At 41.0% G+C, this 22,805-nt stretch overlaps 1 protein-coding gene across 9 annotated transcripts in view; it reads left to right on the top strand.

The window, feature by feature from the left end:
- LOC132866450 (adhesion G protein-coupled receptor E3-like) overlaps nucleotides 1-22,805 on the top strand; it is a 72,606-nt gene that overhangs the window by 31,187 nt on the left and 18,614 nt on the right. For 3 of the 9 annotated variants that reach the window (XM_060899211.1, XM_060899216.1, XM_060899210.1), the window contains exons 3-4: nucleotides 11,384-11,437; nucleotides 22,648-22,679. In XM_060899211.1, the coding sequence (XP_060755194.1) occupies nucleotides 11,384-11,437; nucleotides 22,648-22,679 (86 nt within the window). Of the gene's footprint in view, nucleotides 1-1,998; nucleotides 2,043-8,932; nucleotides 9,008-11,383; nucleotides 11,438-16,442; nucleotides 19,439-21,657; nucleotides 22,722-22,805 lie in introns of those variants that run through there. The other 6 variants (XM_060899213.1, XM_060899212.1, XM_060899215.1 and 3 more) reach the window with 5 other exon arrangements.

Genomic DNA, 22,805 nt, shown 5'->3' with positions numbered 1-22,805 from the left:
CTAGGAAATTGTTTGTTTTTGTATGTTTTATTTGTCAGTAAACTTTTTAAACCGAAGATTCTGAGTTGGAAGATTTTGTCGCGTCAGACTGGTTGCTTATTAACCCGCTCCTTTGGTGGCATGCAGAGGTAGAACGAGCTGCCACTACAACTGTCCTAGGTCTTTTTTGTCGTATCTTCCGTTTTATGATGTGCCAAATGTTTTCTATGGGTGAAAGATCTGGACTGCAGGCTGGCCAGTTCAGTACCCGGACCCTTCTTCTACGCAGCCATGATGCTGTAATTGATGCAGTATGTGGTTTGGCATTGTCATGTTGGGAAATGCAAGGTTTTCCCTGAAAGAGTCATCATCTGGATGGGAGCATATATTGCTCTAGAACCTGGATATACCTTTCAGCATTGATGGTGTCTTTCCAGATGTGTAAGCTGCCCATGCCACACGCACTAATGCAACCCCATACCATCAGAGATGCAGGCTTCTGAACTGAGCGCTGATAACAACTTGGGTCATCCTTCTCCTCTTTAGTCCGAATGACACGGCGTCCCTGATTTTCATGAAGAACATCAAATTTTGATTCATCTGACCACAGAACAGTTTTCCACTTTGCCACAGTCCATTTTAAATGAGCCTTGACCCAGAGAAGACATCTGCCCTTCTGGATCATGTTTAGATACAGCTTCTTCTTTGAACTATAGAGTTTTAGCTGGCAACGGCGGATGGCACAGTGAATTGTGTTCACAGATAACGTTCTCTGGAAATATTCCTGAGCCCATTTTGTGATTTCCAATACAGAAGCATGCCTGTATGTGATGCAGTGCCATCTAAGGGCCCGAAGATCACGGGCACACAGTATGGTTTTCTGGCCTTGACCCTTACGCACATAGATTCTTCCAGATTCTCTGAATCTTTTGATGATGATATGCACTGTAGATGATATGTTCAAACTGGTTCAAATTGGTGATCCTCTTCCCATCTTTACTTCTGAGAGCCGCTACCACTCCAAGATGCTCTTTTTATACCCAGTCACGTTAATGACCTATTGCCAATTGACCTAATGAGTTGCAAATTGGGGGGCGGCATGGTGGTGTCGTGGTTAGTGCTGTCGCCTCACAGCAAGAAGGTCTGGGTTCGAGCCCTGTGGCCGGCGAGGGCCTTTCTGTGTGGAGTTTGCATGTTCTCCCCGTGTCCGTGTGGGTTTCCTCCAGGTGCTCCGGTTTCCCCCACAGTCCAAAGACATGCAGGTTAGGTTAACTGGTGACTCTGAATTGACCGTAGGTGTGAATGTGAGTGTGAATGGTTGTCTGTGTCTATGTGTCAGCCCTGTGATGACCTGGCGACTTGTCCAGGGTGTACCCCGCCTTTCGCCCATAGTCAGGTGGGATAGGCTCCAGCTTGCCTGTGACCCTGTAGAACAGGATAAAGTGGCTAGAGATAATGAGAGAGAGAGAGAGAGAGAGAGAGAGAGAGAGAGAGAGAGAGAGATGCAAATTGGTCCTCCAGCTGTTCCTTTTTTGTACCTTTAACTTTTCCCGCCTCTTATTGCCCCTGTCCCAACTTTTTTGAGATGTGTTGCTGTCATGAAATTTCAAATGAGCCAATATTTGGCATGAAATTTCAAAATGTCTCACTTTTGACATTTGATATGTTGTCTATGTTCTATTGTGAATACATTATCAGTTTTTGAGATTTGTAAATTATTGCATTCCGTTTTTATTTACAATTTGTACTTTGTCCCAACTTTTTTGGAATCGGGGTTGTATATCTTTGGATGTGGGTGTTTCGTCTGCACTTTTGGTTAGTTAGGGAAGCAGACTGTTGTTAGTTTGTTTTATTAATTGCATTTTTAAGTCTACTTTTTATACAGGTCTTTGCAATGGTATATTTGAGGTACGAGATGCAAATATTTTAGATTCAGAGATATGCAGCTCTGTTTGCATTTTCTCATTTTCACTTCCTCTTATTTCGAACAAGAACGTGTTCATAGACACCCAGGAGAGTTAGATTCCTCAAGAGATAGAGAGAGATGATTCCGCTATTGAAACGTAAGTCCCTCTATTCATATACAGAGGTGTTGGGTTTGTCATTTATATTTCACACTCATGCTCCTTTTACTAACATTTTATTTAATAGCAGTACAATATTTTTTATGCTTCTATTAACTTATAGAAGCAGGTTGTTTATAATCACGAGTTATTTCTAATCAATATTTATGGTTATCATGAGGATGGGTTCCCTTTTGAGTCTGGTTCCTCTTAAGGTTTCTTGCTCATGTCGTCTGAGGGAGTTTTTCCTAGTCACTGTTGCCTCAGGCTTGCTCATCAAGGATAAACACATTTATTATGGATAAAATTAGTTCATCTGTTTAAAGTCTTTATTTTACTGTAAAGCCGATTTGCAATAGTGTCTGTTGTTAAAGCTGTGATACAAATAATCTGATCTGACTTCTGGTTTATCTCTTTTTAAGAAATAAGACACCTGTTTATGATATTTATAAGAACACATATGATGGTTAGTCAAATGAAAACCTTAAAAAATATTATATAAATACAACCATGATTCCAAAAAAAGTTGGGACAAAGTACAAATTGTAAATAAAAACAGAATGCAATGATGTGGAAGTTTCGAAATTCCATATTTTATTCAGAATAGAACATAGGTGACTGTTAGGGTTCTCCCAGTCAGAACGGTCAACTTCTTGCTCGAGACCAATGCCCTCGTGCCACCCAGACGTCTGGGGGTTAGTCGCAAAGAAAGACAGGAACCCCAATGTAGTTCACATCTTTATTCGCAAGTTCCCCCTTAGACAAGAATACAGAGGGTTATTATATAGGAGTGTTATCTGTGTGTAAATGACATCACTATTTGATATCTATGTGTGTGTGTGCATGAATGTGTGTGATGTGTGTGAATGTCTTGTGCTAGGTCAGCAAATCACATCTTAATTCCATATGTATGTGTGTGTGTGAATGAAACCTTCAGTCATAAGCAAAATAATATTTCAGCAATTCAGCAATTTCATTTACGCACGTCAAAGCGCGTGAGATGTTTTTGCAACAATGTTTTAAACAAAGACAATGTTTGGTCTAAAGAAGTGTTCTTCTCCACTGGACGAAGGTCAGGCTACACAGGAACATTTTAAAATCACTGCCATAGTATATGCAATAGTCCAAAATAATAAAGGATCTTAAAAAGCTCTAAAATATAAAGTCTTAACACTTTGTGCAGCAATAAGGCTAACATAGATCTATAAAACTAACATGAATCACTTAATTGCTGTCATTGATGCAGTATGTGGTTTGGCATTGTCATGTTGGAAAATGCAAGGTCTTCCCTGAAAGAGACGTCATCTGGATGGGAGCATATGTTGCTCTAGAACCTGGATATACCTTTCAGCACTGATGGTGTCTTTCCAGATGTGCAAGCTGCCCATGCCACACGCACTAATGCAACCCCATACCATCAGAGATGCAGGCTTCTGAACTGAGCGCTGATAACAACTTGGGTCGTCCTTCTCCTCTTTAGTCCGAATGACACGGCGTCCCTGATTTCCATAAAGAACTTCAAATTTTGATTCATCTGACCACAGAACAGTTTTCCACTTTGCCACAGTCCATTTAAAATGAGCCTTGGCCCAGAGAAGACATCTGCGCTTCTGGATCATGTTTAGATACGGCTTCTTCTTTGAACTGTAGAGTTTTAGCTGGCAATGGCGGATGGCATGGTGAATTGTGTTCACAGATAATGTTCTCTGGAAATATTCCTGAGCCCGTTTTGTGATTTCCGACTCAGAAGCATGCCTGTATGTGATGCAGTGCCGTCTAAGGGCCCGAAGATCACGGGCACCCAGTATGGTTTTCCAGCCTTGACCCTTATGCACAGAGATTCTTCCAGATTCTCTGAATCTTTTGATGATATTATGCACTGTAGATGATGATATGTTCAAACTCTTTGCAATTTTACACTGTCAAACTCCTTTCTGATATTGCTCCACTATTTGTCGGCGCAGAATTAAGGGGATTGGTGATCCTCTTCCCATCTTTACTTCTGAGAGCCGCTGCCACTCCAAGATTCTCTTTTTATACCCAGTCATGTTAATGACCTATTGCCAATTGACCTAATGAGTTGCAATCTGGTCCTCCAGCTGTTCCTTTTTTGTAGCTTTAACTTTTCCAGCCTCTTATTGCCCCTGTCCCAACTTTTTTGAGCTGTTGCTGTCATGACATTTCAAATGAGCCAATATTTGGCATGAAATTTCAAAATGTCTCACTTTCGACATTTGATATGTTGTCTATGTTCTATTGTGAATACAATATCAGTTTTTGAGATGTGTAAATTATTGCATTCCATTTTTATTTACAATTTGTACTTTGTCCCAGCTTTTTTGGAATCTGGGTTGTAAGAGAAACAGTACATTCAATCTGTAGTTGCCAAAGTAAAAATGCACAACTAGTCCGCTAGAGTCAATCATTTGTAATCGTGATACCTGAACCCTGCTACATATTTGTCACACTTATTTGAAATAAATCTCATCTCATTATCTCTAGCCGCTTTATCCTGTCCTACAGGGTCGCAGGCAAGCTGGAGCCTATCCCAGCTGACTACGGGCGAAAGGCAGGGTACACCCTGGACAAGTCGCCAGGTCATCACAGGGCTGACACATAGACACAGACAACCATTCACACTCACATTCACACCTACGCTCAATTTAGAGTCACCAGTTAACCTAACCTGCATGTCTTTGGACTGTGGGGGAAACCGGAGCACCCAGAGGAAACCCATGCGGACATGGGGAGAACATGCAAACTCCACACAGAAAGGCCCTCGCCGGCCACAGGGCTCGAACCCCGACCTTCTTGCTGTGAGGTGACAGCGCTAACCACTACACCACCGTGCCACCACTATTTGACATAAAATTAAATATCAATATTGCAGTTCGAACCCTCAGAGCTCATACGCTGCACTCAGTCGGGGAGGATGTTTTCCAGTTGGTTTTCTCCTGAAGGTTTTTATCCTACTGTTTTGTTTTTTCAAAGCGTGTCATGTATCTTTGCATTGTATGTTTTTTTTTTTTTTTTTACCTGAATAATGTTTTACTCGGCACACTCATGTAAACATAACTATTGCAATTCAATAGCAATTATGAGCATCTTTCCTGAGTGGTAGATAATCTAAACTACCATGGATCAATATTAATTACTTCTTATGTCTGATAATATTGGATGGCAACTATATAGTAGGCTGGCACAGTGGTGTAGTGGTTAGCACTGTTGCCTCACAGCAAGAAGGTTCTGGGTTCACTGTGTGGAGTTTGCATGTTCTCCCCCTGTCTGTGTGGGTTTCCTCCAGGTGCTCCGGTTTCCCCACAGTCCAAAGACATGGAGGTTAGGCTAATTGATGGCTCTAAACTAACTATAAGTGTGAATGTGAGTGTGAATGGTTGTTTGTCTCTATGTGTCAGCCCTGTGATGATCTGGCGACTTGTCCAGAGTGTACCCCGCCTCTCACCCATAGTCAGCTGGGGTAGGCTCCAGCTTGCCCATGACCCTGCACAGGACAAGCAGTTACGGATAACAGATGGGTGGATGGAACTATATAGTAATGATGTAAAGTGTATGCTTCAGCAGGACATGTAGAATTGCCACGAGGCAGATGAACAGGATATTTAGAAATAAGATGGTTAGGATCACCACAGTAGATACACAAACCCTCGTGTTTTCCTCTCTCTCTCTCTCTCTTTTTCTCTGAATGCTTCAGATGAGCCTGAGATACCTCCATGGGTGTGGGCACGTGAGTGGCTGGAGACAGCATGGCAGCCTTTTGTAAAGTTGGTCTACTGCTTACCAGATGATCCAATTGGATAGCTAGATTGATGAGAGAGTCTTGAGTTAAGTGTTCATCTCGACATGCCAGCTCACTCAACACTTCTGGACATAGACCTTAGTAAAAAGTAGCCTTTAAAGCTGGCTCATTCCAGCCACTGCCGGCAGCTAGGATTCGAAAGTCCAGAGCATATTCAGCGACTCTTCTATTTCCCTGCTTAACGGTCAGCAGACTCTCTCCGAATTTGATGCCCTTAGGTTCATGATCGAAGACTCGCTTAAATGATTCCAGGAAATGATCGTAAGATCTAGTGTGTTCACCTCTGTGCTCCCAGACAGCACTTGCCCAGTGAAGAGTTTTACCACTCAGCAGCGTGAGAAACTTTGTGATCTTTTGATCATCGGAAATGCCGATGAGGTATGAGAAATAAAGGGAGCATTGGAGAAGAAATCCCTTATAGGTGGCAGCAACACCGGCATATTTCTCAGTTAATGGGAGGAGCTTTGTGGAGCTTACAGAGGCTTCAGGACGTGTTAGGAGTGCCTGAGACATCACAACAGTGAGCTGCGCCATCTTGGTGTTGAGGTCACTGGGCATCTGCTGGTGTTCTCCTCAGAGTTTGAATACTAGAAGGCAGGCAGAAAATAAATGGCTTGGTAATGACAGGAAGGAAACACTGAGCAATACTTCGCTGTGAGTGAGAGTGAGAGTGGTGTTTATATAGGGTTGTTGATGATGATAATGAGAGACAGGTGCATTTAATAAACTGGAGACAGGGGGCGCTGTGGTAATTGGGAGTTGCAGTTCATGGTGGCCATGTTTGAAGGCTGCTTCAAGCTTGTGTTCTCAACACTGTTACTGACACCTCTGATCCAGAATCACTGTCACTTGTTTTCACCAGGTGCGTCTTTCTCGCCGGTAACGTGGAAATGATGACAAAGTAAGATGCAATTTCACTGGAGGACTTCCTGCAGTCAATCAATCATGAACATCCTTTCACTGTGTGATTCAGTACAAAAAATCATGAGTCTCTCTGCAAAGTCGTGAGAGTTGACAAGGCAATTTTCACTGAGTGACAGAGCAAAGAAATAGCATGTTGGCAAATTTTAAGCGTGTCGGCATGAAATTAAAACATGTCAGGCCCGACATGCAAAAGCACTCTGGGAGAAAACTGGTTAACCTAACCTGCATGTCTTTGGACTGTGGGGGAAACCAGAGCACCCGGAGGAAACCTATGCAGACATGGGAGGACATGCAAACTCCAGACAGAAAGGCACCTGTCGGTCACTGGGCTTGACCCCAGAACCTTCTTGCTGTGAGGTGACAGTGCTAACCACGACACCAGAGTTTGCCTAGCCTGTGGATTTATGGGATTTTGCCATTGAACTTGCAGCAGCTCTTCCATCCCTGGGGACATGTGAGAATGAGAGGGAGATGTAGCAAGACAACAGAGACAAATCCAGACAGAACAACCATCTTTTTATTGTTTATTGCTATATTTACACATTTACTTTCCCCCATTTGCAGGTGCGGTGACATCAGTATTGTGATGGAGTATAAGACACCACCAGAGGGACCATAAGCTTGTGTATTTATATGATATGAGAGTAGTCCGACCATTTTGGCTTCAGTCATCTGGTTTCTTGTAGATGTTTCTTTTTGTGTAACGATTATCTTTTTTTGTGTTTCACTGAAGCCACTGGGAGCCATTTTTGTTGGATGTGGGTGTTTCGTCTGCACTTTTGGTTAGTTAGGGAAGCAGACTGTCATTAGTTTGTTTTATTAATTGCATCATTAAGTCTGCTTTTTTATACAGGTCTTTATTACTTTGGCCTTGGCCAGTCTCAGAGAGAACGAGAGAGAGAGAGAGAGAGAGAGAGAGATGCAAAAGATGATGCACTGCTTTTCCAGAATTGGTATCTTTAACCCTTTGATGCAAAACATATGCACACCCCTTCAAATGCACAACATGGGTCAAAAATGACCCGCATTCATTTTCCGGGTTATTTCATGCTGACTGAGTTTTTCTTTGCTCTATCTTTTGAAATCAATTTATTTTATGATTGAATATTCCAAGTATTCTTTAAATATATTGTTTTTAATTACCACAAATCATTAATTTATTTTTTCTTTCCTACTTTATGAACAAAAATACTTTTTATATTACTACACATGGGTCATCCAAGTGTGATTTAAAATTAAGTGTCTTTATACTATAATAATAATTTGTTTCAAGTAATTACTTTAGCAGTGAATGGGGCCAGTTATTTATTTATTAACTATGTAGTTAGCTAAGCCAACTACAATAAAATTAGCTAACTAAAGTAGAATATGTCATCAGCTCGGTAACTAATAGTAATTACTTGTAACTTTCTAACAAGTAATCTACTCACTCTCAAGATAACCTAAACATCATCAATTTTTTTTCTAAGGTAATGTTAGAACAATTGAAAAACATTACTTGCATGTATGAGATGGGCAAAGGGCGCTGTGCTGAGCTGTGAAATGTCTGACACAAGCACAATTCACAGTTCCCACCAAACGCTGGAGTAAATGCATGCGGGTCGGTTCTGACCCATGTGTGTAAACTTGATGTAGAATTACAAAAGCTGTGCTTGTTCATAATTTAAGAAAGGAAAAATAAAAATGATGATTTGTGCTAAACAAAAACAAGATATTTACTGCATATTTGGAAAAGTAAATGACAAAATGAATTTATTTCAAAAGTATATCATAGAAACACTCAGCCATACATGAAATAACCTGGAAAATGAATGCAGGTCGTTTTTGACCCATGTTGTGCATTAGAAGGGTAGTGATACAAAAAGGGTTTTTATTCAAAAAGTAAGAAAAGAAAAACAAAATAAGGATGTATGATGATCAAAAACAAGTTAATTGAGGAATACCTTGAATACTGAATGATGGAATTGATTTATTGCAAAGATATAGAAGATAAAAACTCAGCCGGGTCACTTTTGATCCATATTTTGCACCAAAGGGTTAAGGTACCAGATGCAAATATTTTAGATTCAGAGATATGCACAAAACCAAATGCCCATTTAGTATACAGCTCTGTTTGCATTTTTTCATTTTCACTTCCTCTTATTTCGAACAAGAACGTGTTCATAGACACCCAGGAGAGTTAGATTCCTCAAGAGATAGAGAGAGATGATTCCTCTATTGAAACGTAAGTCCCTCTATTCGTATACAGAGGTGTTGGGTTTGTCATTTATATTTCACGTTGATGCTCCTTTTACGAACATTTTATTTAATAGCAGTACAATATTTTTTATGCTTCTATTAACTTATAGAAACAGATTGTTTATAATCACGAGTTATTTCTAATCAATATTTATGGTTATCATGAGGATGGGTTCGCTTTTGAGTCTGGTTCCTCTTAAGGTTTCTTGCTCATGTCGTCTGAGGGAGTTTTTCCTAGTCACTGTTGCCTCAGGCTTGCTCATCAAGGATAAACACATTTATTATGGATAAAATTAGTTCATCTGTTTAAAGTCTTTATTTTACTGTAAAGCCGATTTGCAATAGTGTCTGTTGTTAAAGCTGTGATACAAATAATCTGATCTGACTTCTGGTTTATCTCTTTTTAAGAAATAAGGCATCTGTTTATGATATTTATAAGTACACATATGATGGTTAGTCAAATGAAAACCTTAAAAAATATGATATAAATAAGAGAACCAGTACATTAAATCTGTAGTTGCCAAAGTAAAAATGCACAACTGGTCCGTTATACTCAATCGTTTGTAATACTGCTACCTGAATCCTGCTACATATTTGTGACACTTATTTGAAATAAATCATATAAAACATAAAATAAAATATGGTTTGCATTTCCCTTGCCCTTTTATATGTACGGATAGTGTGTTCATATATTGTTTATAGCAGAGCAAAGCACCATATTTAAGAGAATATGGTAAAGCTTCAATCTGATTTTTGATGGCTTCTGTGACTGTATGAATGATGTACGTGTACCACCACAGGGAACCCAAATGTAAGGGCACGGCAACGTATCTCATAAACACTTTTCCACTGGGCAACACATTTTATGTCTTTATTTCCATAAGGCAGATGGGTTTTCATCCAGCGCTTATTTTTAATTATCTTTTTCCAAAATGACATGGGATTATTGACGAACATATTTTATAGAAAATATTCATGATAGTTTAATATAAAATGAGTTAAAACAGTTTTATTCATCCGCGAGCTTGTTGGACAGTTGACAGTTGGAACCAGACAACTATTTGACATATCAAGATTAAATATCAATATTGCAGTTCGAACCCTCAGAGGTCATACGCTGCACTCAGTCGGGGAGGATGTTTTCCAGTTGGTTTTCTCCTGAAGGTTTTTATCCTACTGTTTTGTTTTCATAGCGTGTCATGTATCTTTGCATTGTATCCTTTTTTACCTAAATGATGTCTTACTCTGCACACTCATGTAAACATATAACTATTGCAGTTCAATAGCAATTATGAGCATCTTTCCTGAGTGGTAGATAATCTAAACTACCATGGATCAATATTAATGACTTCTTATGTCTGATAATATTGGATGGCAACTATATAGTAGGGTGGCATGGTAGTGTAGTGGTTAGCACTGTTGCCTCACAGCAAGAAGGTTCTGGGTTCACTGTGTGGAGTTTGCATGTTCTCCCCGTGTCTGTGTGGGTTTCCTCCGGGTGCTCCGGTTTCCCCCACAGTCCAAAGACATGGAGGTTAGGCTAATTGATGGCTCTAAATTAACCATAAGTGTGAATGTCAGTGTGGATGGTTGTTTGTCTCTATGTGTCAGCCCTGCAATGATCTGGCGACTTGTCCAGGGTGAACCCCGCCTCTCGCCCATAGTCACCTGGGATAGGCTCCAGCTTGCCCACAACCCTGTACAGGACAAGCAGTTACAGATAATAGATATTTGGATGGAACTATATAGTAATGATGTAAAATGAAAGCGCTGGTACACTGCTGTCCACCAGGTGCCCAGCAGAATCACACCATAATAAATGTGGTGGTGTTTTTTTCTGGTGCATGGCATGCGGCATCAAAGAGAGGAATAAATATGTATCATAACTGCAATGTGTATCTCATTATTGGTATCACTGTCACAAGACAATATAACAATTTACTGAGATGAAATACATGACAGGACTCAATTCAGTGATTAATATACTATAATATTACTATTCTATTCAGTTTGATTTTGTGCCTTTGTAAATATTTTGCTAATATACTCATAACGAGCTTTTAGGCACCGACTATACAGGGTTGGCCAAAAGTAGGTATACACTTTATACATATCGGTACACAAAACAGTGTATACCTACTTTTTGCCCACCCTGTATATATTATAGACATGTATGTCTAGCACAAAAAAATAATCTCTTGATCAGATAGTGTTTTCAGTAGAATTGGCATGACATATATGCTGATAGAGTTTCTGGGAAAGGTTCTGGATCCTCCACCTCCCTGACCAGGAGCTTTCATGAGTGAATGAGTGAATTCAATATGAATAAATAATAAAATTCATTCCTGTTTCTCTTCTCCAGGAGTCGCTGTTTTGTTACTCACAATATTTTCAACATTTGATGCTTCACTTCCCGGTAAGTAAACCAGAAAAGCCTGAATACAACTCTGGATTCCTTTCAAGAAATTTAACCCCAAATTAGAAAAAAAAATTGGGACAGTCTGGAACATGCAAATAAAATAAAATAAAAAAAGAAAGCAGTGATTTCTAAATTGACTTTGACTTATGTGTCATTGCAGACAGAATGAACCCAAGATATTTCATGTTTTTTTTTTTTTTTGTCAACTTCTGGTCCTCTATGACCCGCCACGCCTACTGAGATCAAAAGGTGCAGGCTATCTGCTGGTACCTCGTATAGTGAAGGCTACATCAGGGGACAGAGCCTTTTCTTACAAAGCCCCACAGTTATGGAACAGCCTTCCAAGTAATGTTCGGGAATCAGACACAGTCTCAGCATTTAAGTCTAGGCTGAAAACATATCTGTTTAGTCAAGCCTTTTGTTAATGGTGTTTATGAGGTAAAGGAGTAGATCTGGAGGGTCCTCAGACAGAGTGTTTTGGTAAACTGGGATGTATGGATGCTGTCAGTCCCCACTCGCTTGCTCACTCGAGTTTGTTGACGGTGTAGTGGCTGGCTGCTTTATGTCCCGGGGCTCCCTCATGCCTGTGTTACCTTCTGTCTCTCTCCTTTTAGTTATGCTGTCATAGTTAGTTGCCGGAGTCCCTGCTTGTACTCGGTGCAATATGTATACTGCTCCTACTTATTCAGGTGACATTGGGCATACCTAACAACCTGTGTTTTCTTTCCCTCCCCCCACCCCAAATCTGTCCCTCTGAGTTACATGGTTTCAACAGGAAATCTTTTGGTGGAGAGGGTGGAGACCTCGACTGGCTATCGTAGCCTGCAGGGAATCGGCCATCAGACATTCTGTCGCATGTCCCAGACCCGGTGAAATGTAACTGAATTGTCTTGGCCAGCCCTAAGGGTCCCATCTGCATCTCATCATTGCTGAGGAGTGTGCTCCCATCACCCAATCAAGCATCCAGCCAGAGCAGGTCATGATATTTTTTACCATATTAACATGCCATTGTTGTGTGTTATGCCTGATGTAAAGACTCTCGTCTCTGGAGCCTACCACACAGATTTAATATTTGTCATTTTTAGGGCATACCTAACAACGTGTTTTCTTTCTCTCCCTCCCCCCCCCCCCCCCCCCCCCCCCAATCTGTCCCTCTGAGTTACATGTTGATCCTGGGATTGAGATGCTGGCCTCTTCTGCCCCTCGGACCTGCTTGATCCACCCTGGTGCCCTGTGTCTGGTCGGAGTTTTATCACACCGCTCCTGTGAAGGACGGCCCCATGAGGACAGTTGAGGGTTATACCTGTTAAAACTGTTAATATTATAGTCAGGCTGTCTGTTGTTGCCCAAATGAGGATGGGTTCCCTTTTGAGTCTGGTTCCTCTCGAGGTTTCTTCCTCATGTCGTCTGAGGGAGTTTTTCCTTGCCACCGTCGCCACAGGCTTGCTCATTGGGGATAGATTAGGGATAAAATTAGCTCATGTTTTAAGTCATTCAAATTCTGTAAAGCTGCTTTGCGACAATGTTTATTGTTAAAAGCGTTATACAAATAAACTTGATTTGATTTGATTTGAACTTAATTTCATTTGTTAATATACATCGATTCCTGCGTTTCAGACCTGCAACACATTAAAAAAAAGTTGGGATGGGGCAATTTAGGGTTAGTAATGAGCAGTGCTGGGAATAACGGCGTTAGAGTATAACGGCGTTACTAACGGAGCCACATTTTGGGTAACGGAATAATTACTTAGTTACTTAATCCATATTTGTATCGCCGTTACCGTTACTCGGGAAGTAACGTGATGCGTTACAATTTGATATGGGCGCCTTGACAACATGAGCATTGGCAACACGGTACCGCAATATATAATAATAATTATGTACCAATATGGCTTTTACATTCTCCCATTCACCCTTTGAATGCAAGAGAACAAATCGTGATTTGCTAAGATGTTCTAGGTGGGTGGAGTCGATTGTGTTTTCCCGCTACGCACACACACGCGCACACAGAGATGGGGAAGAGACAATGGCAGCACCAAGCCGCAAAGTCGCATTTTCGAACTGGAAACACCGGCATAATTTCACGCTGGTTGAAGTCAAAGGCAATAATGTTTATGTCCAATGCAAACTGTGCCCTTTGGACTGTGCCAATGCAAAAATCACAGGCAAAATAACATAACAGATAAACAGGGTATTCATCCTTGATCTGTTATGTTATTTTGCCTGTGATTTTTGTTTAGGATGCTTCCTTAAAAACACTATCAAAGATCTTCCTGACCTATTGTAAATGGTGAAAGCTAAGCTAACTGTAATAAACCAGGTTATCATAATGCTGTAAACTGTGAGGACTTAATTGCTCACTGACTCTGTACTCTGTACTCCAAAAAAGTAATTGCGTTAGTAACTGCGTTACTTCACTAGAAAAGAACAGTTATCCTCGTTTATCTGTAAGCAAAAAAAAAAAAGTAATGCAATAAATACTTTTCCTGGTAACTAGTTACTTTTCTAGTGAAGTAACGCAGTTACTAACGCAATTACTTTTTTGGAGAAGTAACTAGTACTTGTAACTAATTACTTTTTCAAAGTAATGTGCCCAGCACTGGTAATGAGGTAAAAAATTTAATAATGATGTGCTTTGAAACAGGTGATGCCAACAGGTGACTGTCATCATGATTTTGTCATTGTCACCTGGAGGCTCCCGTTGAGGGGGAGGTACTGTCATGGTCCAGTTTTGCTTCCTCCTCATTCATTGTGTCTCAGCTTTTTCTCCTCCCCTTTGTTTCTCATTTTCTCAATGTGTGTGTGAGTGTCTGGGTGTGGCTATCCTGCTCTCCCACTCTCCTACTTCAGCCAATCAACTCCTCCTGCCAATCTGTCCATACACCTGTTATCCATCCAGCAATCAAGATCCAGCAGTATTCATACTCTGGCTCTGTAATCCAATCTTCTCCAGATCATTTAGTCTACTAGTTTGATCCACTGCCTTCCTGATACCTGTCTGCCTGCCACCCCAGTCTGCCTGCTCCACCTGTCCACTCAGATCCCCTGGAAAACCCCTGATCGTCTGCTTGCTTTTGTCTCATAAATCAACCCTACTGACTAAACTGCTTTTCAAGTCTTGAGTCTTGCTTTTGGGTCCAGTCTTCTCTACACACTTAACAGTATTATCTGGCCAGCATGGACCCAGTGCATTGAAACCCAGAACTAGCCATCATTCTAAAAGCAGTTTCCAGTCAAGGACTACTACTTGTACAACATGAACAGCTCATTCAAACCCTCGCAAACCACCATCAGGCAATGGTAGATTAAATGACTCAATTAACCAAACAAATTACCTTGCCAACTAATCAACTCACTTCTGCAGCTCAGCCAAGTCAGCTTGCTCCTACAACTCCACCTTCAGTGTCTCCTTCACCCAGAGAATCGTATGCTCCAGACCCAGAACACTTTGCTGGAGACTTGAATAAATGCAGAAGCTTCCTCATCCAGTGCTCCCTGGTGTTTATCCAGCACCTGTTGACTTTCCCTCCAGGCCCATCCAAGGTGCATTACATTGTGGGATTACTGAGGCGAAGGGCTTTGGCTTAGGTGGAAGCAATAAAAGCTAATCAGCCTTGCACTCTTTGGCTAAAAGAGTTTGTTGCAAAGGTGAAAAGTGTGTTTGATCATCCTGATCATTGTGGAGATGCCTCAAAACGTCTGCTAAATCTTCTCCAGGGGACAAGAAGTGTGGCTGATTACTCAGTGGAGTTTAGCACGCTGGCAGCAGATGCTGGCTGGAACAACCTGGCCTTACAGGGGGTGTTTTTGAATGGACTTTGTGAGCAATTAAAGGATGAACTGGCCTCTTGTGATGAATCAACTAACTTTGACTCGCTTGTTTCCCTTGTCATCACAGTCGATAATTGGCTATGTGAACAATGCAGGGAGAAGGCTGGTCAGTTTCCAACACCACTCACCAATAATAATAATAATAATAATAATAATACATTTTATTTATAAGCGCCTTTCAAGGTACCCAAGGACACTGTACAATAAAAAACAAACAATAAAAGCAAAACAATAAAACAACAACAAATAATAAAATAATAAGAAATCAATAATAATAATAATAATAATAATAATAATAATAATAATGTTATTAAAAATCAAAGAGAAAAAGCCAAGCTAAAGAGATGTGTTTTTAGCTGTCTTTTGAAAGAGGACAGTGTTGAGCATTGGCACAACGCTAGTGCAGGGCATTCCACAGCTTAAGGCCATTTACACTAAAAGCCCTGTCACCCATAGAACAGAGCTGAGAGTAAGGGACTGCTAATAGGTGGGCATCTGTGGAGCAAAGATTTAAAGGTAAGTGATATGGAGTTAGGAGATTTGATAAATAGGAAGGGGCCAGGTTATGTAGGGATTTGTAAACAAGTAAGATAATTTTGTACTGAATGCGGTATTTAACTGGGAGCCAGTGCAGGTTATATAGAATAGGAATGATATGATCCCAGGGCCTGGTGTGAGTGAGTACCCTAGCAGCTGAGTTTTGGACATATTGCAGCCTATTTAGTCGCTTGGCTGGGATGCCATCGAGCAGGGCATTGCAGTAGTCCAGTCTTGAGGTGACAAAAGCATGTATAAGCGTTTCAGCTGCAGATGAAGTCAAGGAGGGATGGAGTTTGGAGAGACTTTTCAAGTGAAAAAAAGCTGTTTTAGTGATACTTTTAATGTGTGAGGCAAAAGAGAGAGTAGAGTCCAGAATAACACCCAAATTTCTTACTTCAACAGTAGTGGAAGTAAAATAACCAGGAATAGATAGCTGTGAGTGCTCCAGTTTTTTCAAGATAGAAGGGGTGGAAATGAGGATGGCTTCTGTTTTGTCTTGATTTACTGTAATTTAAGAAAGTTCTGCACCATCCAGTTGTTAACTGCATTTAGACAGTGGATGAGATTGGACGGGGGGAGTGGGTAAGAGGGTTTGGTATAAATATAAATTTGGGTGTCATCTGCATAACAGTGAAAGTTGAGCCCATAATGCTGTATTATGTGGCCAAGAGGAAGGATGTATATTACAAATAGTAAGTGTCCCAAAACAGAACCCTGAGGGACACCATGAAGGAGAGGTGATTTCGGGGATCTAAAGTCTCCAATTGACACAAACTGTTCTCTCATGGTAAGATAAGATTTGAACCAGGCTAAAGAAGAACCAGTGATACCAAGCAGAGTTTCTAAGCGACTCAATAAAAGATTGTGACATACAGTGTCAAAGGCTGCTGTAAGGTCGAGGAGAACAAGTATACTGACATGGCCAGTGTCAGCAGCTAACAGCAAATCATTGACAACCTTGACCAGGGCAGTCTCGGTGCTATGCATGGCCCTAAACCCAGACTGAAACTTCTCCCAAAGATTATATTGGGTTAAATGCTCTTGGAGCTGATTGGCAACGATACGCTCAAGGACTTGTGCAATGAAGGGAAGATTGGAAATGGGGCGATAATTTTTAAAATCATCAATAGCTGCTCCAGGTTTTTTCAAGACAGGAGTGATAGCTGCTGTTTTGAGAGCCTGAGGGACTAATCCAGTTGAAAGGGATGAGTTTATTATCTTAACCAGCAGAGGACAGAGAACTGGTAGGCAAATCTTGACCAAAGAGGTCACCACTCCTCTTCTGCCATCCCATGTGAAAACTGGAGTTTGCTCAAGCCCTGAGACCCTTCACCTCTTATTACTTCAGAAAAAGAACCCATACAGTTGGAGGGTTGGCAGCAAATCTTTTTCCTGCTGAGTGCCTCTGCAGGTTTAGAGTGGATGAGCTTGGTCACTTCCTAGCTGCCTTTCCAGTCTGACCAGTATGACAGGACTGACCAGTAGTTGTGGGAATATTATCAAGCCAAACAGTTTTCTCTGTCCCAGATTCCACAAAGACACAAATTCAAGCTACCCTGTGTCACCAGCAGTTTTACATGCCTCTCCTTGCTTTGATTGACTGGTGCTGAAGGTAATCTTTTGGATAAAGAGTTGGCTCTCCAATTTGGTATTCCCCTAAATAACTTCACTGTGAAGAACAAATACCCTCTGCGTTTAATCACCTCTGCTTTTGAGCCCATTCAAAGTGCCACAGTTTTTTCTAAGCTGGACCTCAGGAACGCTTACCACCTCATTCAGATCAGAGAGGGAGATGAATGGAAGACCGCATTCAACACACCCCTTGGAAACTGCACATAGTCTCAGACCAGGATCCTCAGTTCATATCACAGGTTTGGAAGGCATTCTGTCAAGCTTTTGGTGCCTCTCTGAGTCTCACCTCTGGTTTCCATCCCCAGACAAATGGCCAGACAGAAAGGGCAAAACAGGATCTGGAGTCAGCTCTGCACTGTGTCACTGCAACCAACACTTCCTCCTGGAGCTCTCATCTGGCCTGGATTGAATATGCTTATAATTCAAGCGTGCTCATTGGGGATAGATTCGGGATAAAAGTAGCTCATATTTTAAGCCGTTCAAATTCTGTAAAGCTGCTTTGCGACAATGTTTATTGTTAAAAGCGCTATACAAATAAACTTGACTTGACTTGAATTCCCTGACTAGTGCTGCCACAGGTTTGTCCTCCTTCAAAGCATCTTTGGGTTATTATCCATCTCTGTTTTCCTCCCAGGAGAGTGATCTTGCAGTCTTATCAGTTCAAGGGCACTTCCTTGGCTGCTGTAAGATTTGGAAATAGACCCATGCTGCCCTGCTTCATACCTCCGAACAAAATAAACACCTAGCTGACTGCCACTGGACCCCGGCTCCAGCATATAAACCAGGTCAGGAGGTTTGACTTTCTTCAAAGGATATACCACTGAGAACTGAATCCAGAAAGCTTTCTCCCTGTTTCCTTGGCCGATTTGTCATTGAATGCATCATAAATCCATCTCGTCATCATCGGTTGTCCATCACTAGCAATGATGACTGCTTCGTTAGGATGCACAGAGATGCAGATGGGCTGCAAGGAAGTTGCCCTGCAGTGACAACTGACTTGCCAAGTGATGCCATCCATTGGCCATTTGAGTGGCTCTTCCGCATGCCATCAGGTGGTGTGCCATTGACCCTGTTGAGTTAATCTGCCACATTGCACCGAAAAGTGCTCTACTGCTAGTGCCTTATTGGTGAAGTACTATTTAACCTATAACTGAAACCCAGGCAGGTGCTACCATTCCGGGTCAGAGCGGACCTGGGAGCAATGGTGATTAAGGGGTAACCCCACTTTCCCCAATACTCAAGTCCTCCTCAACCTGAGACTCACCACCGGTTGCAGTTTAAAGTCATACCCAGAACTAGATAAATCCATCTACTGTCAGACTGAAGTTACCCAGGACTATGAAAATCCACCCAATATTTCATGTGTTTCAGTTAAAAACAGTGTCTTCCAGCCCTCTGTGCTCTCCTTCTGAAACCCCACCACCCACCCAGGGCATTGATGATCCTCCTGTATACTCTGTTCGGTGGCTCCTGAATGTGCATCGGTGTGGCAGGGGTTTCCAGTACCTTGTGAACTGAGAGAGATGAGGTCCTGGGTCCGAAGGTCCTTCATTTTGAATCCTGTTGAGGGGAAGGTACTGTCATGGTCCAGTTTTGCCTCCTTTTCATTCCTCGTGTCTCAGCTATTTCCCCTCCCCTTTGTTTCTCATTTTGTGTGTGTGTGTGTGTGTGTGTGTGTGTGTGTGTGTGTGTGTGTCTGGGTGTGACTCTCCTGCTCTCCTGCTTCAGCCAATCAACTTCTCCTGCCAGTCTGTCTGCACACCTGCAATCCATCCAGCAATCAAGCTCCAGCAGTATTTATACCCTGGTTCTGCACAGGCGACTTGTCCAGGGTGTACCCCGCCTCTCACCCATAGTCAGCTGGGATAGGCTCCAGCTTGCCCATGACCCTGCACAGGATAAGCGGTTATTGATAATGGATGGATCGATGTCTTCTGTGTTGATTTCAATATACTGTCCCAACTTTTTCTGATTTGGGGTTGTACATCTTTTGAGGTAACAGATATTTTATATATATATATATATATATATATATATATATATATATATATATATATATATACAGGGAGTGCAGAATTATTAGGCAAGTTGTATTTTTGAGGATTAGTTTTATTATTGAAAAACAACTATGTTCTTGATGAACCCAAAAGACTCATAAATATCAAAGCTGAGTATTTTTGGAAGTTGGAGTAGGGCTTTCTTAGTTTTAGCTATCTTAGGAGGATATCTGTGTGTGCAGGTGACTATAACTGTGCATAATTATTAGGCAATTTAACAAAAAACAAACATATACCCATTTCACTCATTTATTTTCACCAGGGAAACCAATATCACAACTCAACATTCACTAATATACATTGCTGGCATTCAAAAACAAACAAAAAAACAAATCAGTGACTAATATAGCCGCCTTTCTTTACAAGGACACTCAAAAGCCTGTCATCCATGGATTCGGTCAGTGTTTTGATCTGTTTGCGATCAACATTGCGTGCAGCAGCAACCACAGCCTCCCAGACACTGTTCAGAGATGTGTACTGTTTCCCCTCCTTGTAGATCTCACATTTGATGAGGGACCACAGGTTTTCTATGGGGTTCAGATCAGGTGAACAAGGAGGCCACGTCATTAATCTTTCTTCCTTTAGACCCTTTCTGGCCAGCCATGCTGTGGAGTACTTGGATGCGTGTGATGGAGCATTGTCCTGCATGAAAATCATGTTTTTCTTGAAGGATGCTGACTTCTTCCTGTACCACTGCTTGAAGAAGGTGTCTTCCAAAAACTGACAATAGGACTGGGAGTTGAGCTTGACGCCATCCTCAACCCGAAAAGGTCCCACAAGCTCATCTTTGATGATACCAGCCCATACCAGTACCCCACCTCCACCTTGCTGGCGTCTGAGTCGGACTGGAGCTCTCTGCCCTTTGCTGATCCAGCCACGAGCCCATCCATCTGGCCCATCAAGACTCACTCTCATTTCATCTGTCCATAAGACCTTAGAAAAATCAGTCTTGTGATACTTCTTGGCCCAGTCTTGACGTTTCATCTTGTGTGTCTTGTTCAGTGGTGGTCGTTTTTCAGCCTTTGTTACCTTGGCCGTGTCCCTGAGTATTGCACACCTTGTGCTTTTTGACACTCCAGTGATGTTGCAGCTCTGAAATATGGCAAAACTGGTGGCGAGTGGCATCTTGGCAGCTTCACGCTTGACTTTCCTCAGTTCACGGGCAGTTAGTTTGCGCCTTTTTTTTTTCAACGCGCTTCTTGCGACCCTGTTGACTATTTTGAATGAAGCGCTTGATTGTTCGATGGTCACGCATCAAAAGCTGGGCAATTTTAAGAGTGCTCCATCCCTTTGCAATATATGTCACTATTTTTGACTTTTCTGAGTCCGTCAAATCCCTCTTCTGACCCATTTTGCCAAAGGAAAGGAAGTTGCCTAATAATTTTGCACACCTGCTATAGGGTGTTGATGTCATTAGACCACACCCCTTTTCATTACAGAGATGCACATCACCTGGTATGCTTAATTGGTAGGAGGCTTTCAAGCCTATGCAGCTTGGAGTAGGCCAACATGCATAGAGAGGGTAATGTGGTCAACATACTCATTTGCCTAATAATTCTGCACTCCCTGTATATATATATATATATTTCTATTATATTTTCTATCTCATGCCAACATTTCGGAAAATGGTGGAATAAAATTTTTCATCATTCCTATTTTCATATTTTAACCCTTTCATTCATTGTATCCACACCTATGGACAGTTAATTTAAGGTCATTGTGGGGAAAGTATAAAATTTAAATCACTTCCAAGTCACTTGAGTTTATTTAAGTAATTTAGCAGAAATCATTATTATTTTGCTATGTCGGCTGTTTGCCGTTGTCAGTATCTCTGGTATAACATTCTACAAAAATAAAAAATATTGATTATAATCATATAAATAAAAACTATTTTGTGTCAGACTCCAATGAATGCCAGCTTTGAAGAAACTAGTTCTTTGAATTGAAGATTCTGTACATTTCAAGAATATTATATTTTGTTCAAAATCAATCATTTCTAAAACATTTAATATTTTAGACATGCTTGTTAATAATTTGTTTCTAAACACATTGAAACAATAAGTGTTTTGTTTTCCAGGTATTATGTCTTATCCTTTTTTTTTATTCAAGGGATTCCTTCACATGGACAATCCATTTAAATTTTAGCAGTACTATTTAATCTACATTTGTTTGACATGCAGTATTAAAAACTATCTAAAGAATCTGGATAATAAAAAGTAATAATAACCTGTAACCCTAGCTATGTAATAGGCGAGAGGCCGAGGGCTACGGAAACAGAGATCGGCGCTGCCCTATGCGCCACATGGCGTGGGAAGGACTTTGATTGATTTGATTGATGCATTAAATGGTTACATCACTAATGCAGATAGACTTCTTTAACATTTAATGTGAACTAATATACTGGATGTTAATTTACTTTGTTCACGTTACTGGTGGTGTATTCATGTGGATCAGAGTTAGTTAATGTTAATAATGCAGTAGATCATGCTCCTCCATGAAGTTGGCAGCCCATATGATGAGAAAGTGAAAAAAAACAACACCATATTTTGATTTCACTTGTGCATAAAAATTTAAATTTATGCTCAAACAGTTTTCGAGAACTTAACCATTAAATGTTTTAATGATGTGACGTCATCCAGCACCACATTAACCCCCAACTGGCTCTAAGCATGCCTGATTCGTTTGTCCATTGTTTGTGCACACAGTGTAAACATATAGTATAATTAACACTCACCCTAAACTTAACATTCCATTAGTCCCAAAATTGTTTGAGCACCTTTTTTTTTTTTTTTTGTCCACAAATGATGCACAAACGAATCAGACATGTCTGGAATCATCTGGGTGTTAATGGGGTTAATGTCTCTCAAACTGTTTGAGCACAAATGAATCGAAATACTTTTATTCACATCTTTAAATATGGGGTGCCAGTGACATACAGCTGCATCATGTTAACAGAATCTTCATGTAAAACGTAACAGAAATCTTAATAGCTTTAGAATTCCCTGTACTTCCCTGTGTGTGCATGTGTGTGTCCACTGCTTCAGATGGGTTAAATGCAGACAGGACTTTCACAAGTGTACGTGTGATGAATAAAGTTCTTCTTCTTCTTCCTAAAAATAAAAGTTGGGTCCTTTGCTCTTTTTTCAGATGTGAATCTCACACTACCTGAAAAATGCCAGGTATGACTGAACTGCCCCTGAGGACACACTGATAAGACAAATGTGATCAAGTTTCAATCTTTTTTGTGTGTTGTTTCACTGCAAAAAATTGAAAACTGGATTTGAGGAGAAAATTACTTAATACTA

Source organism: Neoarius graeffei, chromosome 18, assembly GCF_027579695.1.
Source record: "Neoarius graeffei isolate fNeoGra1 chromosome 18, fNeoGra1.pri, whole genome shotgun sequence".
NCBI lineage: Eukaryota > Metazoa > Chordata > Actinopteri > Siluriformes > Ariidae > Neoarius > Neoarius graeffei.
This window is presented reverse-complemented; position numbering and strand designations above follow the sequence as displayed.